At 71.7% G+C, this 27,468-nt stretch overlaps 1 protein-coding gene across 1 annotated transcript in view; it reads left to right on the top strand.

The window, feature by feature from the left end:
- The first annotated feature begins 151 nt into the window (after positions 1–151).
- The window catches only part of LOC142823518 (obscurin-like protein 1), a 93,994-nt gene continuing 66,677 nt past the window's right edge, over positions 152–27,468 (top strand). The window contains 7 exon segments of the mRNA XM_075914613.1: positions 152–289; positions 16,933–17,888; positions 20,291–20,560; positions 21,812–22,072; positions 25,073–25,378; positions 25,516–25,791; positions 26,594–26,866. Of these exon segments, the coding sequence (XP_075770728.1) occupies positions 16,943–17,888; positions 20,291–20,560; positions 21,812–22,072; positions 25,073–25,378; positions 25,516–25,791; positions 26,594–26,866 (2,332 nt within the window). The 5' untranslated portion in view covers positions 152–289; positions 16,933–16,942.

Here is a 27,468-nt window from a genome sequence, read left to right as displayed (position 1 = left end):
TGAGCAGGAGGTGGCGGGGGTGCTGCGCAGTGGTGAGAGCCGTGCTATAGATAGCTCCCCTGCCCGGCCCGGTCGGCCCCGCCTGTCAGCGCGGGGTATTTTTGGGACGGCAGCTGCAGGCGTTTGTGACACTCGGTCTCTGAGTGCCGGGGCCTGGGCGCGGGAAGATGGGCTGGCCAGGCGCTGGGTGGGACGGACGCACGGCGCGCGTGTGACGGACGGACGGACGGACGGCGGCTCTCGGAGCGGCAGAGCCCACCTGAGGCAAAGGCAGGTCCGGCCTCGCGCCGTGAGTAGCGGGCCCTGCCCTGGGGCCCCCGAGGGACGTGGGCCTAGGTCAGAGCACGCGGGCCCTGGGGGCCTAGCGCCGGGGGGAGGGCTCCCCCATGGACCGTGAGGGTCACAGAGGGGGCCCTGGGGGCCTAGCGCCGGGGGCAGGGCTCCCCCATGGACCGTGAGGGTCACAGAGGGGGCCCTGGGGGCCTAGCGCCGGGGGCAGGGCTCCCCCATGGACCGTGAGGGTCGCAGAGGGGGCCCTGGGGGCCTAGCGCCGGGGGGAGGGCTCCCCCATGGACCGTGAGGGTCACAGAGGGGGCCCTGGGGGCCTAGCGCCGGGGGGAGGGCTCCCCCATGGACCGTGAGGGTCGCAGAGGGGGCCCTGGGGGCCTAGCGCCGGGGGCAGGGCTCCCCCATGGACCGTGAGGGTCGCAGAGGGGGCCCTGGGGGCCTAGCGCCGGGGGCAGGGCTCCCCCATGGACCGTGAGGGTCGCAGAGGGGGCCCTGGGGGCCTAGCGCCGGGGGGAGGGCTCCCCCATGGACCGTGAGGGTCGCAGAGGGGGCCCTGGGGGCCTAGCGCCGGGGGGAGGGCTCCCCCATGGACCGTGAGGGTCGCAGAGGGGGCCCTGGGGCCGAGCCCTGGCTGAGCCCAGGGCGATTCTGACACCATCACACGCAGCTGCCTGCGCCTGCCCCACCGGAGCCCTGCCTGCCCCAGAGCCAGCGGGGGGGGGGAGAGGGGATACCTGCCCCCACCGGAGCCCTGCCTGCCCCAGAGCCAGCGGGGGGGGAGAGGGGATACCTGCCCCCACCGGAGCCCTGCCTGCCCCAGAGCCAGCGGGGGGGGAGAGGGGATACCTGCCCCACCGGAGCCCTGCCTGCCCCAGAGCCAGCAGGGGGGGGGGGAGAGGGGATACCTGCCCCACCGGAGCCCTGCCTGCCCCAGACCCAGCGGGGGAGGGGGGAGAGGGGATACCTGCCCCACCGGAGCCCTGCCTGCCCCAGAGCCAGCGGGGGAGGGGGGGCACTTTCTCTGCCTTCTCACAATGTGACTCCCTCCCCCCCGCCGGCCACAGGCCCTGCTGCGCTGCCCCCGGGGGCGCAGGGGGTCGGGGTGGGGGCCCGTCTGGCTACTGGCCGGTCCCACCCGCCTCAGTGACAGCCCCTTATCAGCCCTTCAGCCTGGGCCAGGCCAGACCCGCAGGAATGCGGCTCCCGGCTCCTGATCCCGCAGGAATGTCCCAGCCCCAGCAGCCAGCAGGTCCCTCCTGCTTCCTGGCTGCCCCTTTTCCTATCCCCCCCGCCCCACACGGACCTGCGCCTGCCTCCCTCTGCCCCCCGCCCCACACGGACCTGCGCCTGCCTCCCTCTGCCCCCCGCCCCACACGGACCTGCCCCTGCCTCCCTCTGCCCCCCGCCCCACACGGACCTGCCCCTGCCCCTGCCTCCCTCTGCCCCCCGCCCCACACGGACCTGCCCCTGCCTCCCTCTGCCCCCCGCCCCACACGGACCTGCGCCTGCCTCCCTCTGCCCCCCGCCCCACACGGACCTGCCCCTGCCTCCCTCTGCCCCCCGCCCCACACGGACCTGCCCCTGCCTCCCTCTGCCCCCCGCCCCACACGGACCTGCCCCTGCCTCCCTCTGCCCCCCGCCCCACACGGACCTGCCCCTGCCTCCCTCTGCCCCCCGCCCCACACGGACCTGCGCCTGCCTCCCTCTGCCCCACACCCCACACGGACCTGCCCCTGCCTCCCTCTGCCCCCCGCCCCACACGGACCTGCCCCTGCCTCCCTCTGCCCCACACCCCCACAGGGATATGCCCCTGCCCCTGCCTCCCTCTGCCCCACACCCCCACAGGGACATGCCCCTGCCCCTGCCTCCCTCTGCCCCACACCCCACACGGACCTGCCCCTGCCTCCCTCTGCCCCCCGCCCCACACGGACCTGCCCCTGCCTCCCTCTGCCCCCCGCCCCACACGGACCTGCGCCTGCCTCCCTCTGCCCCCCGCCCCACACGGACCTGCCCCTGCCTCCCTCTGCCCCCCGCCCCACACGGACCTGCCCCTGCCTCCCTCTGCCCCCCGCCCCACAGGGACATGCCCCTGCCCCTGCCTCCCTCTGCCCCACACCCCCACAGGGACATGCCCCTGCACCTCCTGCCTCCCTCTGCCCCACACCCCCACAGGGACATGCCCCTGCACCTCCTGCCTCCCTCTGCCCCACACCCCCACAGGGACATGCCCCTGCACCTCCTGCCTCCCTCTGCCCCACACCCCCACAGGGACATGCCCCTGCACCTCCTGCCTCCCTCTGCCCCACACCCCCACAGGGATATGCCCCTGCACCTCCTGCCTCCCTCTGCCCCACACCCCCACAGGGACATGCCCCTGCCCCTCCTGCCTCCCTCTGCCCCACACCCCCACAGGGATATGCCCCTGCACCTCCTGCCTCCCTCTGCCCCACACCCCCACAGGGATATGCCCCTGCACCCCCTGCCTCCCTCTGCCCCACACCCCCACAGGGATATGCCCCTGCACCTCCTGCCTCCCTCTGCCCCACACCCCCACAGGGACATGCCCCTGCCCCTGCCTCCCTCTGCCCCACACCCCCACAGGGATATGCCCCTGCACCCCCTGCCTCCCTCTGCCCCACACCCCCACAGGGACATGCCCCTGCACCTCCTGCCTCCCTCTGCCCCACACCCCCACAGGGACATGCCCCTGCACCTCCTGCCTCCCTCTGCCCCACACCCCCACAGGGATATGCCCCTGCACCTCCTGCCTCCCTCTGCCCCACACCCCCACAGGGATATGCCCCTGCACCTCCTGCCTCCCTCTGCCCCACACCCCCACAGGGACATGCCCCTGCCCCTGCCTCCCTCTGCCTCACACTCCCACAGGGACATGCCCCTGCACCTCCTGCCTCTCTCTGCCCCACACCCCCACAGGGATATGCCCCTGCACCCCCTGCCTCCCTCTGCCCCACACCCCCACAGGGATATGCCCCTGCACCTCCTACCTCCCTCTGCCCCACACCCCCACAGGGACATGCCCCTGCCCCTGCCTCCCTCTGCCCCACACCCCCACAGGGATATGCCCCTGCACCTCCTGCCTCCCTCTGCCCCACACCCCCACAGGGACATGCTCCTGCCCCTGCCTCCCTCTGCCCCACACCCCCACAGGGATATGCCCCTGCCCCTGCCTCCCTCTGCCCCACACCCCCACAGGGATATGCCCCTGCACCTCCTGCCTCCCTCTGCCCCACACCCCCACAGGGATATGCCCCTGCACCTCCTGCCTCCCTCTGCCCCACACCCCCACAGGGATATGCCCCTGCACCTCCTGCCTCCCTCTGCCCCACACCCCCCTGTTGGGCTGCCTGCGTGCCGTGGCCTGGCGGACACCAGCGCCCAGTCTCTGGAGCCCACGGCCCTCCGGCCCACTGCCACAGCTGCCCTTAGTGCGGGGTGTGGGCTCCTGTGCCACTGCCCTTCCCCGTGCGTCCGTCCCTCGCCGCACGGGGCAGGGCACTGCCTTCTGGCTGGACTGGCTTGGGGCCCGAGAGGGGACGGGCCCGTGTCCCTTCCCCACCCCCAGGGCCTGTGTGATGATGCGTTGGGGTTCCCCCGCCTCCTGCACCCCGAAATGGCACAAACAGACTCCCCCAGCCAGTAGAACAGAGGAAGTTTATTGCCTCTCCAGGATACAGCACAGCACAGATGTCACCAGGCTACAGGGCAGGCCTAGGATGCCTCAGCCCCCTTGATATGGGGGGGGGTCTCGGCTTCTAAACCCCCCAGCCTGTTGCTGAGGCTACTTCCTCCATGCTCCCAGACAGACACTCACTCCCTTTCCTCCAGCCCTGGCCCCAGGCCAAGGCAGCATCCACCTTCCTTTGGTTCTCTCCTTGGGGGGTAGCTGGTCGGCCCGGTTGAGAGATCCCTTTGCATAATGACCCATCCCTGTCCTTCTGGGCCGTGGTACCGGCAGCAGCCACAAAGCCAGCATAGAAAGCAGCGCGATACCCCCACTACATCACAGTTCTCCCCCCTCCGAGAGCGAACTGAGCAGGGTCACTCCACTCGTGACCTAGGGAAGTTCGGGTCCTCTGCGTGGGAACCCGCCCTGAGGACATGGGTGCTCCCCTTGACTCGGGCCGGCCGTGGCGAGGCCCCACATGAGCTGGCTTCCCTCTGTCCACTCGCCGCCCCGCTCCAGGGCGACTGGCACAGGCCTGTCCTCGGGGGTCACACCTACCCTTCCGCTGGCCTTGATCTCTGGCCGGGGTCTCTCGGGCTGGGGCCATGAGCCCAGTGAGCCTTCTCTGGACAGCCAGGGCGGCTTCCACCCCCGAAGCTCCATCCAGGGGGGTCTTCCCCTCCCATAACTCTCTCAGGAAGCCCAGAGGGTCTATCTGGGGTAGAGACCCCCAAGCCGCTTTCCTACTGTCTTGGGCCTTCCCGCCCCTCTGGCAGGAGTCACAGGACCGGCAGTACCGCTGCACGGCTGTAAAGATTCCCGGCCAATAGAAGTGCTGGAGCAGCCTCAGCCGGGTGCTCCGGATCCCCCGGTGGCCCCCAACGGGGACATCGTGGGCCAAATACAGCAGCTTGAGGCGATACTTTCGGGGGACGACCAGCTGCCGCGGGACCCCCCATGCCCTCGCCTTCCTGGGGGGAAGCCATTCCCGGAACAGGAGTCCACACCCCCGCAGGAATCTCTCCTGGCCACCTCTCCCCCGGGGCTGAGCTGCACGGAGGCCAGCCTGGTCCCTCAGCCTCTGCAAGGAGGGGTCTGCCTGCACCTCAGCCTGGAATTCAGCTGCTGAGGCAGGGATCGGGACCTGTCCCCCACCTTTGCCTAGGTCCGGAGTCCCAGCCTGGCTGGACCCCGTGTCCACTGGGATGGGACCCTGAGGACGCTGCCAGGAGTCCTTCCCTGGACCCACGTTGTCAGCCCCCCGCTGGCTCTGGCTCCAGATGGTGACTAGAGCCCACTGGGATTCATGGGGCCTCTCCTCTAGGTCATTCCCCATCAGCACCTCGGTGGGCAAGTGCGGGTGCACCCCCACTTCCTTGAGGCCTTCCTTGGCCCCCCATTTCAGATGCACCCGGGCTACAGGCACCTTAAACGGGGACCCGTCTATGCCCTTCAGGGTCAGCTGCGCGTGGGGTAGTATCCGCTCCGGGGCCACTATGTCGGATCGGGCCAGAGTCACCTCCGCCCCCGTGTCCCAGAAGCCCGTCACCTTCCTACCATCCACCTCCAGGGGTATGAGGCACTCGCTCCGCAGGGGCCGTCCTGCCCCCACCCGGTACACGGAGAAATCCGCCTCCCGAGGGTCAGACCTCCCAGGGGAGGTGCACTGAGCATCCTTCCCCTCTCTCTGAGCTGAGGTTTGCCTGCCAGCCCCTGCCTCTGGGGCAGCCTGCCCTTCCTCCCGCCCCAGCCAGTTAACCCTGGAAAGTCCCCGGTCCTGGGACCTGGTGCACTGAGCCCTCTTGTGGCCTTTTTGCCCACAGCGATGGCAAGTTAGGCTTTGGGCTGTCTCTGTCCAGGCCCTGGCTGGTTCTCTGGGGCGCAGACGACTTGTTCCTTGGTCTCACCCCGTGGTTGACTCCCTCCGTCGCTCAGCCGAGATCCGGTCTCTGCGCGGTTCCTTTTCTCTCCGGGACTCCCGTTCACACCCGGACCGGCTCTCCGTGAACTCATCCGCCAGCCTCCCGGCCTCCTGGGGGGTCTCTGGTCTCCGGTCCTTGAGCCAAAGCTTCAGTTTGGGTGGGCACACTTCATAGAACTGCTCCATCATGACCAGCTTGAGCAGCTCCTCTGCGGTCTGGGCTCCGACTCCAGACACCCACTTGCGGCCGTGTTGCGCCAGGCAGGAGGCCAGGTCCACATAGGTCTCCCGTGGCCCTTTCTGTACCCCCCGGAACTTCTTCCTGTACATCTCGGGGGTCAGCCCGAAATTGTGCAGCAGGGCCTCCTTGACTCGGTTGTAATCCCCTGGCTGTAGGTCCTCCAGCTGACTGAGCACTCCGGCCGCCTCCTGGTTCAGTGCGGGGACGAGCTCCTGCAGCCAGTCAGCTGGGGGAACCCGTTGCAGTCCACAGGCCCTCTCAAAGGAGCTGAGGAACCCGTCTATGTCGCCCATGTCCTTCAGTTGGGCCACCACGAGCCTCTCCAAGCGTCTGGGACCCTGGGGCCCATCCACTCTTGGCGCAGCCGGGGCCCCGCCGGTTCTCCGCTCTGCCATGGCCAACTCATGCTGTTGCTGCCTCTCTCGATCCTCGCGGTCCCTCTGTCGATCTTGGCGCTCCTTCTCTCGGTCCTGGTGGTCCCTCTCTCAGTCCTCTACTTCCAATTCCTTGATCCGCAGCTGGATCTCCAGGCGCCGCAGCTCCGCTGGGCTGGCCCCTACCCTAGATGGGCTACGGCTTGCAGGCCTCCCAGGGGAAGCTGTCTCATCTCTCCGGTGGGGTCCAGTGCTCTGCCCCCTCTCCGAGCCTGACACACTCTCAGGAGGGGTCTGGCTGCTTCCCTGGGGACAGATTCTTGGCCCTGTGGCTGGTCATTCTCTTCCAGCTGGGCAATCAGCTGGGCCTTGGTTGCTTTCTGCACAGGCAAGTCCCTCTCTCTGCACAGCCCCACCAGCTCTGCCTTCAAGAGTCGGGTGTAGGCCATCTGCCCGCTGGGCCCCTCGGTGCAGACTCACCAGTCTAGTGCTGCAGCGCCCCACGATTCCCAGGAACCGCTTCGCTCTGCCTCAAGCACGCCTGGCTCCAGGGCTCTTGCTTCTACTGCGCCTTGTCGCTCGCCGCTGGAAGCTCCATCCACGGGGTGCAGTGCATCCCACTTCTGACACCAGTGTGACACCCCCGCCTCCTGCACCCCCGAAATGGCACGAACAGACTCCACCAGCCGGTAGAACAGAGGGACTTTATTGCCTCTCCAAGATACAGTCCAGCACAGATGTCACCAGGCTACAGGACAGGCCTAGGATGCCTCAGCCCCCCTTGATATGGGGGGGGGGGGTCTCGGCTTCTAAACCCCCCAGCCTGTTGCTGAGGCTGCTTCCTCCATCCTCCCAGACAGGAACTCACTCCCTCTCCTCCAGCCCTGCCCCCCAGCCAGGGCAGCATCCACCTTCCTTTGGTTCTCTCCTTGGGGGGTAGCTGGTCGGCCCGGTTGAGAGATCCCTTTGCATAATGACCCATCCCTGTCCTTCTGGGCCGTGGTACCGGCAGCAGCCAGTGGGGTTACCCCAGAGCCAGCATAGAAAGCAGCGCGATACCCCCACTACGTCACAGCCTGCCAGTCCCCTGCCCTGGCGCCCGACCCGAGCCGGTGGCCTCTCGGGCGGCCCATTTCCTGGCACCCCCCAGCCAGCCAGCCCCCCAAATCTCTCGGAGCCAGGTGGGGCTGGCGTGCCCTGGAGGGGAGCGGTCCCAAGCCCTCTGCCCACCCGGTGAGCCTGGTCTCAGCAGGCGCCTGCTTGGCCGCTTTCGGTGTAGCTGGGCGGCAAGGGGCTTGGGCCCCAGACAGACGCTCTGCAGGGCACAGCAGGCCCTGGGGGGGGCCGGGTTGCATGTGCCATTGGCCAGGCTCGCGGGGCCCGTGCACTGCCTGGGCCTGGCCTGTGGGCCCCTGCCGGCCGGTTGTGGGTGATCAGAGCCCTGGGAGCGTGGCCCGGGGCCCCTGCCGGCCGGTTGTGGGTGATCAGAGCCCTGGGAGCGTGGCCAGGGGGCCCCTGCCGGCCGGTTGTGGGTGATCAGAGCCCTGGGAGCGTGGCCCGGGGCCCCTGCCGGCCGGTTGTGGGTGATCAGAGCCCTGGGAGCGCGGCCCAGGGGCCCCTGTCGGCCGGTTGTGGGTGATCAGAGCCCTGGGAGCGCGGCCCAGGGGCCCCTGCCGGCCGGTTGTGGGTGATCAGAGCCCTGGGAGCGCGGCCCAGGGCCCCTGCCGGCCGGTTGTGGGTGATCAGAGCCCTGGGAGCGCGACCCGGGGGCCCCTGCCGGCCGGTTGTGGGTGATCAGAGCCCTGGGAGCGCGGGCGGGGGCCCTGCCGGCCGGTTGTGGGTGATCAGAGCCCTGGGAGCGCGACCCGGGGGCCCCTGCCGGCCGGTTGTGGGTGATCAGAGCCCTGGGAGCGCGGCCCAGGGGCCCCTGTCGGCCGGTTGTGGGTGATCAGAGCCCTGGGAGCGCGGCCCAGGGGCCCTGCCGGCCGGTTGTGGGTGATCAGAGCCCTGGGAGCGCGGCCCGGGGGCCCCTGCCGGCCGGTTGTGGGTGATCAGAGCCCTGGGAGCGCGGCCCGGGGGCCCCTGCCGGCCGGTTGTGGGTGATCAGAGCCCTGGGAGCGCGGCCCGGGGGCCCTGCCGGCCGGTTGTGGGTGATCAGAGCCCTGGGAGCGCGGCCCAGGGGCCCCTGCCGGCCGGTTGTGGGTGATCAGAGCCCTGGGAGCGCGACCCGGGGACCCCTGCCGGCCGGTTGTGGGTGATCAGAGCTCTGGGAGCGCGGCCCGGGGGCCCCTGCCGGCCGGTTGTGGGCGATCAGAGCCCTGGGAGCGCGGCCCAGGGGCCCTGCCGGCCGGTTGTGGGTGATCAGAGCCCTGGGAGCGCGGCCCGGGGGCCCCTGCCGGCCGGTTGTGGGTGATCAGAGCCCTGGGAGCGCGGCCCAGGGGCCCTGTCGGCCGGTTGTGGGTGATCAGAGCCCTGGGAGCGCGGCCCAGGGGCCCTGCCGGCCGGTTGTGGGTGATCAGAGCCCTGGGAGCGCGGCCCAGGGGCCCTGCCGGCTAGATGTGGGTGATCAGAGCCCTGGGAGCGCGGCCCGGGGGCCCTGCCGGCCGGTTGTGGGTGATCAGAGCCCTGGGAGCGCGGCCCGGGGGCCCCTGCCGGCCGGTTGTGGGTGATCAGAGCCATGGGAGCGCGACCCGGGGGCCCCTGCCGGCCGGTTGTGGGTGATCAGAGCCCTGGGAGCGCGGCCCAGGGCCCCTGCCGGCCGGTTGTGGGTGATCAGAGCCCTGGGAGCGCGACCCGGGGGCCCCTGCCGGCCGGTTGTGGGTGATCAGAGCCCTGGGAGCGCGGCCCAGGGGCCCCTGTCGGCCGGTTGTGGGTGATCAGAGCCCTGGGAGCGCGGCCCAGGGGCCCTGCCGGCCGGTTGTGGGTGATCAGAGCCCTGGGAGCGCGGCCCGGGGGCCCCTGCCGGCCGGTTGTGGGTGATCAGAGCCCTGGGAGCGCGGCCCGGGGGCCCCTGCCGGCCGGTTGTGGGTGATCAGAGCCCTGGGAGCGCGGCCCGGGGGCCCTGCCGGCCGGTTGTGGGTGATCAGAGCCCTGGGAGCGCGGCCCAGGGGCCCCTGCTGGCCGGTTGTGGGTGATCAGAGCCCTGGGAGCGCGACCCGGGGACCCCTGCCGGCCGGTTGTGGGTGATCAGAGCTCTGGGAGCGCGGCCCGGGGGCCCCTGCCGGCCGGTTGTGGGCGATCAGAGCCCTGGGAGCGCGGCCCAGGGGCCCTGCCGGCCGGTTGTGGGTGATCAGAGCCCTGGGAGCGCGGCCCGGGGGCCCCTGCCGGCCGGTTGTGGGTGATCAGAGCCCTGGGAGCGCGGCCCAGGGGCCCTGTCGGCCGGTTGTGGGTGATCAGAGCCCTGGGAGCGCGGCCCAGGGGCCCTGCCGGCCGGTTGTGGGTGATCAGAGCCCTGGGAGCGCGGCCCAGGGGCCCTGCCGGCTAGATGTGGGTGATCAGAGCCCTGGGAGCGCGGCCCGGGGGCCCTGCCGGCCGGTTGTGGGTGATCAGAGCCCTGGGAGCGCGGCCCAGGGGCCCCTGCCGGCCGGTTGTGGGTGATCAGAGCCCTGGGAGCGCGACCCGGGGACCCCTGCCGGCCGGTTGTGGGTGATCAGAGCTCTGGGAGCGCGGCCCGGGGGCCCCTGCCGGCCGGTTGTGGGCGATCAGAGCCCTGGGAGCGCGGCCCAGGGGCCCTGCCGGCCGGTTGTGGGTGATCAGAGCCCTGGGAGCGCGGCCCGGGGGCCCCTGCCGGCCGGTTGTGGGTGATCAGAGCCCTGGGAGCGCGGCCCAGGGGCCCTGTCGGCCGGTTGTGGGTGATCAGAGCCCTGGGAGCGCGGCCCAGGGGCCCTGCCGGCCGGTTGTGGGTGATCAGAGCCCTGGGAGCGTGGCCCGGGGGCCCCTGTCGGCCGGTTGTGGGTGATCAGAGCCCTGGGAGCGCGGCCCGGGGGCCCCTGTCGGCCGGTTGTGGGTGATCAGAGCCCTGGGAGCGTGGCCCGGGGGCCCCTGTCGGCCGGTTGTGGGTGATCAGAGCCCTGGGAGCGCGACCCGGGGGCCCTGCCGGCCGGTTGTGGGTGATCAGAGCCCTGGGAGTGTGGCCCGGGGGCCCCTGCCGGCCGGTTGTGGGTGATCAGAGCCCTGGGAGCGCGGCCCGGGGGCCCCTGCCGGCCGGTTGTGGGTGATCAGAGCCCTGGGAGCGCGGCCAGGGGGCCCCTGCCGGCCGGTTGTGGGCGATCAGAGCCCTGGGAGCGCGGCCCGGGGGCCCCTGTCGGCCAGTTGTGGGTGATCAGAGCCCTGGGAGCGCGGCCCGGGGGCCCCTGTCGGCCGGTTGTGGGTGATCAGAGCCCTGGTAGTGTGGCCCGGGGGCCCCTGTCGGCCGGTTGTGGGTGATCAGAGCCCTGGGAGTGTGGCCCGGGGGCCCCTGCCGGCCGGTTGTGGGTGATCAGAGCCCTGGTAGTGTGGCCCGGGGGCCCCTGCCGGCCGGTTGTGGGTGATCAGAGCCCTGGGAGTGTGGCCCAGGGGCCCCTGCCGGCCGGTTGTGGGTGATCAGAGCCCTGGGAGCGCGGCCCGGGGGCCCCTGTCGGCCGGTTGTGGGTGATCAGAGCCCTGGGAGCGCGGCCCGGGGGCCCCTGTCGGCCGGTTGTGGGTGATCAGAGCCCTGGGAGCGTGGCCCGGGGGCCCCTGTCGGCCGGTTGTGGGTGATCAGAGCCCTGGGAGCGTGGCCCGGGGGCCCTGCCGGCCGGTTGTGGGTGATCAGAGCCCTGGGAGCGTGGCCCGGGGGCCCCTGTCGGCCGGTTGTGGGTGATCAGAGCCCTGGGAGCGTGGCCCGGGGGCCCTGCCGGCCGGTTGTGGGTGATCAGAGCCCTGGGAGCGTGGCCCGGGGGCCCCTGCCGGCCGGTTGTGGGTGATCAGAGCCCTGGGAGCGCGGCCCAGGGGCCCTGCCGGCCGGTTGTGGGTGATCAGAGCCCTGGGAGCGCGGCCCGGGGGCCCCTGCCGGCCGGTTGTGGGTGATCAGAGCCCTGGGAGCGTGGCCCGGGGGCCCCTGCCGGCCAGTTGTGGGTGATCAGAGCCCTGGGAGCGCGGCCCAGGGGCCCTGTCGGCCGGTTGTGGGTGATCAGAGCCCTGGGAGCGCGGCCCAGGGGCCCTGCCGGCCGGTTGTGGGCAATCAGAGCCCTGGGAGCGTGGCCCGGGGGCCCTGCCGGCCGGTTGTGGGCGATCAGAGCCCTGGGAGCGCGGCCCGGGGGCCCTGCCGGCCGGTTGTGGGTGATCAGAGCCCTGGGAGCGCGGCCCGGGGGCCCCTGCCGGCCGGTTGTGGGTGATCAGAGCCCTGGGAGCGCGACCCGGGGGCCCCTGCCGGCCGGTTGTGGGCGATCAGAGCCCTGGGAGCGTGGCCCGGGGGCCCCTGCCGGCCGGTTGTGGGTGATCAGAGCCCTGGGAGCGTGGCCCGGGGGCCCCTGCCGGCCGGTTGTGGGTGATCAGAGCCCTGGGAGCGTGGCCCGGGGGCCCCTGCCGGCCGGTTGTGGGTGATCAGAGCCCTGGGAGCGCGACCCGGGGGCCCCTGTCGGCCGGTTGTGGGTGATCAGAGCCCTGGGAGCGCGGCCCGGGGGCCCCTGCCGGCCGGTTGTGGGTGATCAGAGCCCTGGGAGCGCGGCCCGGGGGCCCTGCCGGCCGGTTGTGGGTGATCAGAGCCCTGGGAGCGCGACCCGGGGGCCCCTGCCGGCCGGTTGTGGGCGATCAGAGCCCTGGGAGCGCGGCCCGGGGGCCCCTGCCGGCCGGTTGTGGGTGATCAGAGCCCTGGGAGCGCGACCCGGGGGCCCCTGCCGGCCGGTTGTGGGCTATCAGAGCCCTGGGAGCGCGGCCCGGGGGCCCCTGCCGGCCGGTTGTGGGTGATCAGAGCCCTGGGAGCGCGGCCCGGGGGCCCCTGCCGGCCGGTTGTGGGTGATCAGAGCCCTGGGAGCGCGACCCGGGGGCCCCTGCCGGCCGGTTGTGGGTGATCAGAGCCCTGGGAGCGCGGCCCGGGGGCCCTGCCGGCCGGTTGTGGGTGATCAGAGCCCTGGGAGCGTGGCCCGGGGGCCCCTGCCGGCCGGTTGTGGGTGATCAGAGCCCTGGGAGCGCGACCCGGGGGCCCCTGCCGGCCGGTTGTGGGTGATCAGAGCCCTGGGAGCGCGGCCCGGGGGCCCTGCCGGCCGGTTGTGGGTGATCAGAGCCCTGGGAGCGCGGCCCAGGGGCCCTGCCGGCCGGTTGTGGGTGATCAGAGCCCTGGGAGCGCGGCCCGGGGGCCCCTGCCGGCCGGTTGTGGGTGATCAGAGCCCTGGGAGCGCGGCCCGGGGGCCCCTGCCGGCCGGTTGTGGGTGATCAGAGCCCTGGGAGCGCGGCCCAGGGGCCCTGCCGGCCGGTTGTGGGCGATCAGAGCCCTGGGAGCGCGGCCCGGGGGCCCCTGCCGGCCGGTTGTGGGTGATCAGAGCCCTGGGAGCGCGGCCCGGGGGCCCCTGCCGGCCGGTTGTGGGTGATCAGAGCCCTGGGAGCGCGGCCCGGGGGCCCCTGCCGGCCGGTTGTGGGTGATCAGAGCCCTGGGAGCGTGGCCCAGGGGCCCCTGTCGGCCGGTTGTGGGTGATCAGAGCCCTGGGAGCGCGGCCCAGGGGCCCCTGCCGGCCGGTTGTGGGTGATCAGAGCCCTGGGAGCGCGACCCGGGGGCCCCTGCCGGCCGGTTGTGGGTGATCAGAGCCCTGGGAGCGCGGCCCGGGGGCCCCTGTCGGCCGGTTGTGGGTGATCAGAGCCCTGGGAGCGCGGCCCGGGGGCCCCTGTCGGCCGGTTGTGGGTGATCAGAGCCCTGGGAGCGCGGCCCGGGGGCCCCTGCCGGCCGGTTGTGGGTGATCAGAGCCCTGGGAGTGCGGCCCGGGGGCCCCTGTCGGCCGGTTGTGGGTGATCAGAGCCCTGGGAGCGCGGCCCGGGGGCCCCTGTCGGCCGGTTGTGGGTGATCAGAGCCATGGGAGCGCGGCCCGGGGGCCCCTGCCGGCCGGTTGTGGGTGATCAGAGCCCTGGGAGCGCGGCCCGGGGGCCCCTGTCGGCCGGTTGTGGGTGATCAGAGCCCTGGGAGCGTGGCCCGGGGGCCCCTGCCGGCCGGTTGTGGGTGATCAGAGCCCTGGGAGCGCGGCCCAGGGGCCCCTGCCGGCCGGTTGTGGGTGATCAGAGCCCTGGGAGCGCGACCCGGGGGCCCCTGCCGGCCGGTTGTGGGTGATCAGAGCCCTGGGAGCGTGGCCCGGGGGCCCCTGCCGGCCGGTTGTGGGTGATCAGAGCCCTGGGAGCGCGACCCGGGGGCCCCTGCCGGCCGGTTGTGGGTGATCAGAGCCCTGGGAGCGCGGCCCGGGGGCCCCTGCCGGCCGGTTGTGGGTGATCAGAGCCCTGGGAGCGCGGCCCGGGGGCCCCTGCCGGCCGGTTGTGGGTGATCAGAGCCCTGGGAGCGCGGCCCGGGGGCCCCTGCCGGCCGGTTGTGGGCGATCAGAGCCCTGGGAGCGCGGCCCGGGGGCCCCTGTCGGCCGGTTGTGGGCGATCAGAGCCCTGGGAGCGCGGCCCGGGGGCCCCTGCCGGCCGGTTGTGGGTGATCAGAGCCCTGGGAGCGTGGCCCGGGGGCCCCTGCCGGCCGGTTGTGGGCGATCAGAGCCCTGGGAGCGCGGCCCGGGGGCCCTGCCGGCCAGTTGTGGGCGATCAGAGCCCTGGGAGCGCGGCCCGGGGGCCCCTGCCGGCCGGTTGTGGGTGATCAGAGCCATGGGAGTGTGGCCCGGGGGCCCCTGCCGGCCGGTTGTGGGTGATCAGAGCCCTGGGAGCGCGACCCGGGGGCCCCTGCCGGCCGGTTGTGGGTGATCAGAGCCCTGGGAGCGTGGCCCGGGGGCCCCTGCCGGCCGGTTGTGGGTGATCAGAGCCCTGGGAGCGCGGCCCGGGGGCCCCTGCCGGCCGGTTGTGGGTGATCAGAGCCCTGGGAGCGCGGCCCGGGGGCCCCTGCCGGCCGGTTGTGGGTGATCAGAGCCCTGGGAGCGCGGCCCGGGGGCCCTGCCGGCCGGTTGTGGGTGATCAGAGCCCTGGGAGCGCGGCCCGGGGGCCCCTGCCGGCCGGTTGTGGGTGATCAGAGCCCTGGGAGCGCGGCCCGGGGGCCCCTGCCGGCCGGTTGTGGGTGATCAGAGCCCTGGGAGCGCGGCCCGGGGGCCCCTGTCGGCCGGTTGTGGGTGATCAGAGCCATGGGAGCGCGGCCCGGGGGCCCCTGCCGGCCGGTTGTGGGTGATCAGAGCCCTGGGAGCGCGGCCCGGGGGCCCCTGCCGGCCGGTTGTGGGTGATCAGAGCCCTGGGAGCGTGGCCCGGGGGCCCCTGCCGGCCGGTTGTGGGTGATCAGAGCCCTGGGAGCGTGGCCCGGGGGCCCCTGCCGGCCGGTTGTGGGTGATCAGAGCCCTGGGAGCGCGGCCCGGGGGCCCCTGTCGGCCGGTTGTGGGTGATCAGAGCCCTGGGAGCGCGGCCCGGGGGCCCCTGCCGGCCGGTTGTGGGTGATCAGAGCCCTGGGAGCGCGGCCCGGGGGCCCCTGCCGGCCGGTTGTGGGTGATCAGAGCCCTGGGAGCGTGGCCCGGGGGCCCCTGCCGGCCGGTTGTGGGTGATCAGAGCCCTGGGAGCGCGGCCCAGGGGCCCTGCCGGCCGGTTGTGGGTGATCAGAGCCCTGGGAGCGCGGCCCGGGGGCCCCTGCTGGCCGGTTGTGGGCGATCAGAGCCCTGGGAGCGCGGCCCGGGGGCCCCTGCCGGCCGGTTGTGGGTGATCAGAGCCCTGGGAGCGCGACCCGGGGGCCCCTGCCGGCCGGTTGTGGGTGATCAGAGCCCTGGGAGCGCGACCCGGGGGCCCCTGCCGGCCGGTTGTGGGTGATCAGAGCCCTGGGAGCGCGGCCCGGGGGCCCCTGCCGGCTAGTTGTGGGTGATCAGAGCCCTGGGAGCGCGGCCCAGGGGCCCTGCCGGCCGGTTGTGGGTGATCAGAGCCCTGGGAGCGCGGCCCGGGGGCCCCTGCCGGCCGGTTGTGGGTGATCAGAGCCCTGGGAGCGCGGCCCGGGGGCCCCTGTCGGCCAGTTGTGGGTGATCAGAGCCCTGGGAGCGCGGCCCGGGGGCCCCTGCCGGCCGGTTGTGGGTGATCAGAGCCCTGGGAGCGCGACCCGGGGGCCCCTGCCGGCCGGTTGTGGGTGATCAGAGCCCTGGGAGCGCGGCCCGGGGGCCCCTGTCGGCCGGTTGTGGGTGATCAGAGCCCTGGGAGCGCGGCCCGGGGGCCCCTGCCGGCCGGTTGTGGGTGATCAGAGCCCTGGGAGCGTGGCCCGGGGGCCCCTGTCGGCCAGTTGTGGGTGATCAGAGCCCTGGGAGCGCGGCCCGGGGGCCCTGCCGGCCGGTTGTGGGTGATCAGAGCCCTGGGAGCGCGGCCCGGGGGCCCCTGCTGGCTAGTTGTGGGTGATCAGAGCCCTGGGAGCGCGGCCCAGGGGCCCTGCCGGCCAGTTGTGGGTGATCAGAGCCCTGGGAGCGCGACCCGGGGGCCCCTGCCGGCCAGTTGTGGGTGATCAGAGCCCTGGGAGCGCGGCCCGGGGGCCCCTGTCGGCCGGTTGTGGGTGATCAGAGCCCTGGGAGCGCGGCCCGGGGGCCCCTGTCGGCCAGTTGTGGGTGATCAGAGCCCTGGGAGCGCGGCCCGGGGGCCCCTGTCGGCCGGTTGTGGGTGATCAGAGCCCTGGGAGCGCGGCCCGGGGGCCCCTGCCGGCCGGTTGTGGGTGATCAGAGCCCTGGTAGTGTGGCCAGGGGGCCCCTGCCGGCCGGTTGTGGGTGATCAGAGCCCTGGGAGCGCGGCCCGGGGGCCCCTGCCGGCCGGTTGTGGGTGATCAGAGCCCTGGGAGCGTGGCCCGGGGGCCCCTGCCGGCCAGTTGTGGGTGATCAGAGCCCTGGGAGCGCGGCCCGGGGGCCCCTGCCGGCCAGTTGTGGGTGATCAGAGCCCTGGTAGTGTGGCCAGGGGGCCCCTGCCGGCCGGTTGTGGGTGATCAGAGCCCTGGGAGCGTGGCCCGGGGGCCCCTGTCGGCCGGTTGTGGGTGATCAGAGCCCTGGGAGTGTGGCCCAGGGGCCCCTGCCGGCCGGTTGTGGGTGATCAGAGCCCTGGGAGCGCGGCCCGGGGCCCCTGCCGGCCGGTTGTGGGCGATCAGAGCCCTTCCCAGGCAGACTGGACTCTGGCGAGACGCCCGTGGTCTGGCCGCTCTGGGGCGGGAGGCAGGTCCGTAGGGCTGTGCCAGTGGCCATGTGGGGGAGGTCACAAGTCTGTCCGTTCCACTGCTGGCCCCATTGCTCCTCCTGCTCTGGCGCTGGCTAGCCCCGTCCGTCTGTCTGTCCCTCAGGTGTCCCACAATGGACGTGCTTGGGGGGGCCCCCTCGTTCCTGGCCTGCCCCCGCCCTTCCAGAGTGCCGAGCGGAGCTGACGCTGTCCTGCGGTGCCAGGTCGTGGGTGACTCGCAGCCCAGCGTGGTCTGGGAGGACAGGCTCCCGCTCGCGCCGCCCAGCCGGCTCCAGGCGGAGGCGGAGGGGAGCGTGTGCAGCCTGTCCCTTTCCCACCGGAAGGCCAGGAACGCCGTCGGGGAGACCTGCGCGGAGGCCACGCTCACGGCGGATGGGGCGCTGCTGCAGCAGGCGGGAGACCCCGAAGACGCGCCCCCCCTCTTTCTGAGCAAGCCGGCGTCGCGGCAGGTCTGCCGGGGGGAGGACGTGGGGTTCGCCTGCAGGCTCTCGGGGCACCCGTGCCCCACGCTGCGCTGGGAGAAGGACGGCCGCCAGCTGCCGGAGCTCTTCGAGAGCAGCCGCTTCTCCCTGGGGAGGGAGCCGGACGGCTGGCATTTCCTGAAGCTCTTTGGTGCCCGGCCCCCGGACGGGGGGGTCTATGTGTGCCGGGCCCAGAACCGCGCCGGGGAGGCTCTGGCAGCCGCTGTGCTCCTGGTTGAGCCGGCGGCTCGGGGGCTGCCCCTGAGCCAGGGCGGGAAGCCGCTGGAGCCGCGCGGACGGGACCACGGGCAGCCGGCCCGGGCGAACGGCGCCCCCCAGGCCAAGGCGTTCGCGGTGAGCGAGGGGAAGCACGCCAAGTTCCGCTGCTACGTGACGGGCAAGCCCAAGCCCGAGGTGCTGTGGCAGAAGGACGGGCAGGCGGTTGCGCCAGGCAGGCGGCATCTGGTGTACGAGGACAGGGAGGGCTACTTCACCCTGAAAGTGCTGTACTGCAAGGCGGGGGACCAGGGGCTGTACGTCTGCACTGCCTCCAACGCGGCCGGCCAGACCCTCAGCGCCGTGCAGCTCCGGGTCCGAGGTAGGCCCAGGGGCCCCCAGGAGTCGGGGCCAGCCTGTTCCTGCGGGGCTGCGGTGACCCGGGGCGCTGGGCTCGGGGGAGCGAAACGGGGTCCTCATTGGCCCATGCGTACGCAACAGCGGGGGCCCTGGTGGTCTGGGGCAGGTGGTGGTGGAGGCTGTCGTTGACCATCAATGGGCCAGAGCCCCGAGGGGGGTGTCTCCCTCCAGGAGAAGCCATGTGGCTCCATCGCCTCCTGGACAGGACCTGTGGGTCTGTGACCCCCGTGAGCTTTGGGCGGTGAGTTCCCCAGGCTGCCTTACAGCCCTTGGGGCAGCCCCCGCTGACAGCCCCCTCACCTGGCCCAGCCGGGAGCCCGCACGTCCCCCGCCCCTTGTTCCCACGCGGGGGGTGCAGGGGCCCACATCTCTGGGGCCTCAGTTGCTGGGCTGGATTTGCCAGTCTCCAAGGCTGCAGGGCAGGGCCCCCTCGCCCCAAGGAGGCAGCTGGAAGGGGGCTCAGGCCTCGGATCTGGAAGGCGGATGCCGAGGAGAAGCCAGGCCGGCAGCCCCTAACGGGGACATGCTGAGCACTCGCTGGAGCCTGGCTGGGACCCGGCCGGGGCGTAGTGCCCTGGGGCATGGCAGTGAGTCTGCTGCCCGGGGGGCCCTGAGCCACCAGCACTGCCGGGCGGGGAGAACTCGCGGCACAGGGGTGCTCCCTGGAACCCCCCTCACCACGTCCCCCAAATCCCATCGGCCAAGCTGCAGTGACCTGGTCTTACGGCCAGCTCTCAGCCAGCACTTCCTGCCTGGCCCCCCCACGCCTCCGCCGTGCAGCACCAAGCCCCAGGCTGCCAGGACACCAGAGAAACGCGACGGAGGCGCCCAGCGCTGCCCGGCCCAGGCGGGGGCCATGTCGCTCCGTGGGGGTTTGTCAGCCCCGAGCATCCCTTTCTGCTGCCCTCCTTCCCCGGTGCAGACCGGCCTGGCGCTCGCATGACGGGCACGTTGCTGAGCCGCTGGGCTCAGGGCCAGGGGCCTGGCGCTGCCCAGGCGGGCAGGGATGGGTCAGGCCCCTCACCGCACGGGCAGGACGGGCCGCCCTTGGACGAGGCCTGGATGGCGAATTGTCTTTCCCAGCACGGCCCACACGGACGGAGACCCAGACCCGGCCTCCTCTGGGACTTCCATGGCCGCAGCCTCCCTGCGGGACTCCTTTCCCAGGGCAGCTCAGAGGGGCCCAGGGCGTTCCGAGCCGCCTCGGCCGTCCCCTCCCCGCCCAGCAGCCCCGACGGCTCGACAGGGCCTGGGGCACCCTCGGCCGTCCCCTCCCCGCCCAGCAGCCCCGACGGCTCGACAGGGGCTGGGGCACCCTCGGCCGTCCCCTCCCCGCCCAGCAGCCACGACGGCTCGACAGGGGCTGGGGCACCCTCGGCCGTCCCCTCCCCGCCCAGCAGCCCCGACGGCTCGACAGGGCCTGGGGCACCCTCGGCCGTCCCCTCCCCGCCCAGCAGCCGCAGCAGCTCGGCAGGGGCTGGGGCACCCTCGGCCGTCCCCTCCCCGCCCAGCAGCCGCAGCAGCTCGGCAGGGGCTGGGGCACCCTCGGCCGTCCCCTCCCCGCCCAGCAGCCGCAGCAGCTCGGCAGGGCCTGGGGCACCCTCGGCCGTCCCCTCCTCGCCCAGCAGCCCCGACGGCTCGACAGGGGCTGGGGCACCCTCGGCCGTCCCCTCCCCGCCCAGCAGCCCCGACGGCTCGGCAGGGCCTGGGGCACCCTCGGCCGTCCCCTCCCCGCCCAGCAGCCACGGCGGCTCGGCAGGGGCTGGGGCACCCTCGGCCGTCCCCTCCCCGCCCAGCAGCCACGACGGCTCGACAGGGCCTGGGGCACCCTCGGCCGTCCCCTCCCCGCCCAGCAGCCGCAGCAGCTCGGCAGGGCCTGGGGCACCCTCGGCCGTCCCCTCCCCGCCCAGCAGCCCCGACGGCTCGGCAGGGGCTGGGGCACCCTCGGCCGTCCCCTCCCCGCCCAGCAGCCGCGGCGGCTCGGCAGGGGCTGGGGCAGTTGAAGAGCTGATAGCCGGGTGCCGAGTGCCGATCATACCAAGTGCTGCCCACTGTCGCCTGCCACCTCTTAAAATAGCCGCTGGGACCTGCAAGCGCTCGCTGCCCCTCCCTGGAGCAGGCAGCTAATCCAGGGGTCGGGGGCTGGCCAGAGCCTGCCCGCCCAGCCCAGCCCCCGCTTGCTGGCCCCTGAGGGCTCTGTGCTCAGCCGTGGGCAGGATGTGGCCCCGTGGCCAGGGCAGGATGTGGCCCCGTGGCCAGGCCACGTGTGGTGGCCGCCCGCAGGCCGGGTGCGTGAGCGTGGGTGCGGGGTGGCCCTGGCCCCGCTCTCTGCAGCCCCCGTCTCTCTCTCGTGCTGGGCCCCAGAGCCCCGGGTGCGGTTCCAGGTGCACCTGGTGGACGTGGAGGTGCAGGAGCGCCAGGACGCCGTGCTGGAGTGCCAGGTGCCCCTGGAGACCATCCCCACGGCCTGGTACCTGGAGGACACGCAGCTGCAGCCCAGCCCCAAGTACGTGATGGAGGAGCAGGGCCCGGTGCGGCGCCTGACCATCCGCGACGCCCGCACTGACGACGATGGCGTCTACCTCTGCCGGATGCAGCAGCAGGGACGCAGCATCGCCGAGCTCTCGGTCCGAGGTGAGAGCCGGGCCCGGGGCGCAGAGCCTGGGCAGGGGGTCCTGGAGACAGGCCCCGCCCTTCCCCACTGCGTGCACAGCCCGCCTCCCCTCGGCTTCCTCCTGCCTCCCCTGCCCTGTGCATGGCACCCGGCCTCCCCCCAGCCCTTCCTGAACCCGCATTTCACCTGCATTTCACCCAGCCCCCTTGTCCCTGTGACGGGCCGGGCCGGGTCTGGGCACAGCTGAGGGCGTCCGCACAGAACGAATTGCTCAAAACTCAGGGCTCCCTACAGCCCCAGACTGGAGACCTTCCCAAACAGGCCACAAACCAGCCACACTGAGCGCTCCAGCGGCCTGCCTGGCCAGCCAGAAGCCTCCCGAGCAACACCCCTCAGACACCCCAGCTCTCCCTGTGCCCCAATCAGCCCCGGCCTAACACAGCTGAGAGGTTATAGGACCCATCTCACCCACCCCAAACGGGTTCTCCAGCCCCAAGGAACCAGCCACAGGTCCCAGGTCAATTTACACTCTGGACCTCACCCACAAATGACGCTGGGCCAAACCTTTAGAATCTACAATCTAAGGTTTATTATTAAAAGAAAGAAAAGCAGGAGAGTGAGGTTGTTAAAGGATAGTACATGACATGCAGCGAATCTCCCAGTTCTCGGTGCAGGCTCTAGCAGAGATGTTACAGCTGCTGGCTTAAAAGTCTCTGGTTACATCCCATGTCAGGACGGGTCCACGGTTCTTCCCGGCTCCTTGTTCCCTGCAAGGCTGCCTCTGGGATTGGGAGCAAAGCTGTAGACAAAAACTGGAGGATGCCACATGGCACTTCTATAGCTCCTTGGTCTCTTCCAAGCTGGAGCGTCACATGGTCAGCGCCAGGCCTTAAACTTCACTCCCCAGCTGTGTCTTTGCCATTTAGATCTATTGTCCCTGGAGCCTCGCTCATCAGCATGGGCTGAGCGTTCCTGGCCCGTTGCTCTGCCACAGACAGGGACACTTCCAGCATCCGCACAGCGTGCGTGTGTCTAACTCCACACACAGACATCGGACAAGCACATGAAGAGCACACGCAGAATCCGGAGAGCAGAAGCTTTTGTTTGACACCTCCGTGCCCTGCCCCAGCTCCCAGCTCGTCCACTCTGCCCCCTCATGCCCCGCTCCAGCCTGCCCACCCTGCCCCCTCTCCTCTCCTCATACCAGCCCCATTCCTGACACCTGGGTCCTGGTGTCCCGAGCTGCCCCCTCACGTGGCCCCCCCTGCCAGGGGTGATCGTGAAGCGGCTGCCGCGGAAGCTGGACGTCATGGAGGGGGAGAACGCTGCCTTCTGCGTGGAGACGCGGGACGCTGTGGAGGGGCCCTGCTGGCGCCACAATGGGCTGCAGCTGCAGGAGGCGCCCTGCACCGTGCTGAAGAGCTTCGGCAAAACCCACCTGCTGGTCCTGGTGCACGTGAGCCGGGAGGACGCCGGAGTCGTCTCCTTCGCCGTGGGGGAGGCACAGACGTCAGCCCAGCTCCGCGTCAAGTGTGAGCGCCCCTCGCGGCGGGACCGTGGGCCTTCAGGCTGGGGCAGGGCTCCCTCTGCGCCCGGCTGGACTGGAGCCAGCCCCGCCCAGCCCCCGCGGGCAGCAGGGACCTTGGGGCAGGGGTTCGCCTGCTTGGGAATGGCTGGGCGTGTCGCCGGCCCGGTGCCCGGCTGGGCGTGTCGCCGGCCCGGTGCCCGGCTGGCTCCCTATGGCTGCAGCCACCTCCTGACTGCAGGGACATCTGGGTACAAGCAGGGGCCTGGGGTAGTGGCCTTAGATCTGGTGACAGCTGGGAACCCAGCATGAAGCTCCCATGGTGATGCACGAGGGTGAGTGTAAGCCACACACCTAGGCTATGTCTACACTGGCGGCTTCTTGTGCAAGAACATCGTGCGCAAGGGATAGAATCATAGAATCATAGAATAATAGGACTGGAAGGGACCTCAAGAGGTCATCGAGTCCAGCCCCCTGCCCTCAAGGCAGGACCAAGCTCCGTCTACACCATCCCTGACAGATGTCTATCTAACCTGTTCTTAAATATCTCCAGAGAGGGAGATTCCACCACCTCCCTTGGCAATTTATTCCAATATTTGACCACCCTGACAGTTAGGAATTTTTTCCTAATGTCCAATCTAAACCTCCCCTGCTGCACTTTAAGCCCATTACTCCTTGTCCTGTCCTCAGAAACCAAGAGGAACAAATTTTCTCCTTCCTCCTTGTGACACCCTTTTAGATATTTGAAAACCGCTATCATGTCCCCCCTTAATCTTCTTTTTTCCAAACTAAACAAGCCCAGTTCATGAAGCCTGGCTTCATAGGTCATGTTCTCTAGACCTTTCATCATTCTTGTCGCTCTTCTCTGTACAACTCTTCTCTGTATCTTGTGCAAGAACACGTCCACACTGCCTGTGCGAGCTGTGCTTTTGCGCAAGAGCTCCCATGGCCGTGTGGACGGTCTCTTGCACAAGAAAGCTCTGGTGGCCATTTTAGCCAGAGGGCTCTCTTGTGCAAGAAATCCCTGCCGAGCGGCCACACTGCCCTCTTGTGCAAGAGCTCCTGCGAAGAGAGCTCACACCTGTTAGAAAAGAGCGTAGCTCTTGTGCAAGGAGCCCTCTCTTCCCACGCCGGACTGGAAAGTTCCTTGTGCAAGAGCGGGCGGGCAGTGTGGACGCTCTGCGGATTCTTGCGCAAGAAGCCGTGAGTGTGGACACGGCCCTCGTGTGGTTCACTTTCCCACGCCGTGGCACCTAGACCACAGCAACAGAGACCTCTACAGCAGGGGCTGGGAGCCAGCTGGCGTTTTGCTCAGAGGGTCGAGGCTTCTACACTAAGCTCCAGAGGCCCCAGGTTCAAATCTGCCCAGTGGCAGTTAGGTGAGCACCAGCCCTCAGGCAGACAGGTACAAACCAGGGCACAAACCCCGTGGGGGTGGCAAGCTCGCAGTTCACCAACCTCCTGCACCTGGTGCAAACTCCTCTGGCGCTTTCCCACCTCCATCCAGTCCCAGCCTGACCCCGGCCCTGTGGGCGGAGCTCTGCGACAGGCCCCTCCCACCGTGTCCCAGCCTGGCCCTGTGGGCGGAGCTCTGTGACAGGCCCCTCCTACCGCATCCCAGCCCGGCCCTGTGGGCGGAGCTCTGCGACAGGCCCCTCCTACCGCATCCCAGCCCTGCCCCGGGGGCGGAGCTCTGCGACAGGCCCCTCCTACCGCATCCCAGCCTTGCCCTGGGGGCGGAGCTCTGCGACAGGCCCCTCCCACCGTGTCCCAGCCCGGCCCTGGGGGCGGAGCTCTGTGACAGGCCCCTCCTACCGCATCCCAGCCTTGCCCTGGGGGCGGAGCTCTGCGACAGGCCCCTCCCACCGTGTCCCAGCCCGGCCCTGGGGGCGGAGCTCTGTGACAGGCCCCTCCTACCGCATCCCAGCCCTGCCCTGTGGGCGGAGCTCTGCGACAGGCCCCTCCTACCGCATCCCAGCCCTGCCCCGGGGGCGGAGCTCTGCGACAGGCCCCTCCTACCGCATCCCAGCCTTGCCCTGGGGGCGGAGCTCTGCGACAGGCCCCTCCCACCGTGTCCCAGCCCGGCCCTGGGGGCGGAGCTCTGTGACAGGCCCCTCCTACCGCATCCCAGCCCTGCCCTGGGGGCGGAGCTCTGCGACAGGCCCCTCCTACCGCATCCCAGCCCTGCCCCGGGGGCGGAACTCTGTGACAAGCCCCTCCCACCACATTCCAGCCCTGCCCCGGGGGCGGAGCTCTGCGACAGGCCCCTCCCACCCAGCATTCAGCTCCCTCTTGTCCTGAAGGATGGTCGTGCGGGCTGGGCTCTTGCGCTGCAGGCCCTGACTCTCAGGGAGCTGTCCGAGACCATCCAGTACAGCTGGGTCGTGCGCTCTCGCGGGCAAACCCCCTCTTCCGAGGAGCTGGAGTGGGAGGAGGGGGTGCAAAGCCCCCGTGGCCGGCAGTGCCGGTGCTGAGGGGCTGCCAGAGTGGGCTGGGCTTGGCCGTTGACGCCGCCGGGTGTTGGATGTGAGGCGGTTGGTGAGACGGGCCGGCCGGTTCTTGCCTTTGTCCAGGCCGAGGGGAACCGCGTCACCCGGGCACGTGATGGCCAGTTCCACGCACTCTGCCGCTGGTGCCGAGACCCTCTGGGGAAGAGGGGCTGCCGTCCAGTCCAGGCCCGAGTGCCCAGGCCAGCCCCTGAGACGTACGGGGGAGCTGTGGGTTGGCCTCCGAGGTGCCACGCTTGCTTGTGGCCTCCCCTTCTGCGCAGGGTCCCAACGCTCGCTGCACCCAGAGCACGTGGCTATCGCTGGGGCAGGACTATTGGTGCCCACGTGCCCAGGCCCTGAGCGGGTGCCCCCGGCGGGAAAGCGTGGCCCCACTGCCAGCCGGCCCCTGAACTGGGGAACAGGCCCCACAGCCCCCGCGGGGGAGGCCCTGCCTGGCCAGCCCCCACCCTGGCTGAGCGTCTCGGGCAGGGCGGTAACTGGCGGTGGGTCTGCATTAGGTGCCAAGCGTGTCCCGCCGAGCGCGCCCGTGGCTGCCGAGATGAGCACTGCCCGCAGCAATGCCGCCCTCCTGACGTGGTGCCCTGGGCCTGGCGCGCACCGAAGCCCCCCCAGCAGCTACGTGCTGGAGCGGCAGGAGGCCAGCGCGGCCGAGTGGGTGCAGTGCCTGACCACGGACCTGGCGAGCATGGTGGAGGTGCTGGGGGACAGCGTGCCCGCCGAGGCCGACTACTGCTTCCGCATCTGCGCCGTCAACAAGTACGGGAGGAGCAGGCCCGTGGAGTTCCCTGGCTCCGTGCACCTCGGTACGCCCCGCAGCCTCTGGGCAGTGACCGCGCAGAGCGGGGCCGCGGGGCCCGTCCCCGTGCTCACCCGACGTGCAGCCGCCCCCCGAAGGGCCCCTGCCCGCTGCCCTCCCCGGCTGAGGCCCTGCCGTCTCTAGTCCCTGTAGCTTGCGTGCGGAGAGGCCTGCAGGACGTGCAGGTGCAGGCCGGCCAGGACGCCTGCTTCTCCCTGGAGCTCTCGGCTGCGGTGGCGGGGACCTGGCTGCTGGACGGGGCGAGGCTGGAGGAGACGGGGGCCGGCCAGCGCTTCACCGCAAAGCAGAGCGGGACCGAGCACTCCCTGCTGCTCCGCGGGGTGCGGCTGGCCGAGAGTGGGGCCCAGGTCGGCTTCGTGGCCAGCGGGGTGCGGAGCGTGGCCACTCTGCAGGTGCAAGGTGAGGAGCGAGCCGCACAGACACGGGAGACAAGCCGGTAGCTTCGGCCAGGGCCCAGCAACCCTGCCAGCCCAGGGCAGGGGGACCCCTTCCCCCAGCCCCCCCTGCTGGGCGATGGCAGCTGGGGAACGGGGCTCGTGCCCTGGGCTGGTCAGTTACCCCAAGGGGCCGGGCTCTGGATCCCTGTGAGTGCCAGAGCCAGCTCTTAGCACGTCCTCTGCGCTCTGGGGGCAGCACTGACTGCGGGGGCTGCAGGGTCCAGGGGCCACACTAGGACCATGCAGAGAGCAGCTCCTGGCCTCGGGGAGCCTGGTGGGATTGCCTGGCCTGGCGGGAAGCACTGGGGGATGGGCTGGCCCGTGGGGGGGGCCTGGCGGGATGGGCTGGGGGATGGGCTGGCCTGCGGGGGGGCCTGGCGGGATGGGCTGGCCTGTGGGGGGGGCCTGGCGGGATGGGCTGGCCCGCGGGGGGGCCTGGCGGGAAGCACTGGGGGATGGGCTGTCCCGCGGGGGGGCCTGGCGGGATGGGCTGGCCCGCGGGGGGGCCTGGCGGGATGGGCTGGCCCCCGTGGTAACCGACCGCCCTGCGTGGGACGGGAAGGGCCGTGGCTCCCCGTGGGGCAGACTCTCGCTACGCTGCTCAGGCCGAGTGCGAGGGGCCCGCTGGGCCGGGGCCTGGCTGCTCATCAGGGGCCCCGTGCTAGCGAGCGGTGACCCCCCGCGCTGAGGGATGGGCGGGGCCAGGAGGGTCCCAGCTGGCCCGGCCCCCCCCACCCCGCTGAGCCGCCCGTCTCCCCGCCCAGAGCCGCCGGTGCGGATCGTCAGCTCCAACGAGGCGGCGGCGCACGCCTACGTGTCCGGGGCGCGCGTGGTGCTGGCGTGCGAGCTGTCCCGCCCCGACGCCCCCGCCCACTGGTACAAGGACGGGCTGGAGGTGGAGGAGGGCGAGCGCCTGTGCCTGGAGCGGGAGGGGCCCCATCGCCGGCTCCTCATCCTCTCGGCCCGGCCGCAGGACACGGGGGAGTTCGTGTGCGACGCGGGCGGCGACTCCGTCTTCTACAGCGTCTCCGTCACAGGTGGGTGCGCCCGGCGCGGCCCAGGTGCTGCGGGTCCGTCGGCCTGTCCAGGGCTTTCCCCACACGCTCGGCTCCGTCGTCCTCCCTGCGTCGGCCCCTCCAGCTCCGGACCCTTCTCTGGCTCGGCCCCTCTGCGCGTTGTTCAGCCCTCCCCTCCCCCCCGACCCCCGCCTGCTTCCCAGCCAGACCCACGCGAGCCTGGGCCCCGAGCGCCCCTCCCGGCCCTGCGCTCCCAGCGCTGAGCTTCGTGGGGGGCTGGGTCCCGGCCTGGGCCTGCCCCTCTGCTCTGCTGGGGGCCGGCTGGGAGGGGCTTTGCGTGCTCGGTCTGCTTGGGGAACAGCGAGGGGAGGCCAGGCGGGGCCAGTGGCCCCCTGTGGGGCTGGGGGGACGCTGTGACGTGGCACCATGTGCCCCCTGCCCGCATGCTCTGGCATGGCGCGCTGGGGACTCCCGGCCGGCCGGTGGGCGGGAAGGATCCATGTGAGCAGGCGGGAGAGGGGGTCCCGGCCCGTCTCCCCCCTTTTCCTGCTCTAAGCCGCTTCTCTCCTCCTAGCCCCACCGAGACTGACTCCCCACAGGCCCTGCACCCCCGCCTGCCCTTT

This window comes from Pelodiscus sinensis, unplaced genomic scaffold (genome assembly GCF_049634645.1).
Source record: "Pelodiscus sinensis isolate JC-2024 unplaced genomic scaffold, ASM4963464v1 ctg188, whole genome shotgun sequence".
Classification (NCBI taxonomy): Eukaryota; Metazoa; Chordata; order Testudines; family Trionychidae; genus Pelodiscus; species Pelodiscus sinensis.
Note: the sequence above shows the minus strand (reverse complement) of the source record. Positions and strands in the feature narration are given on the sequence as shown.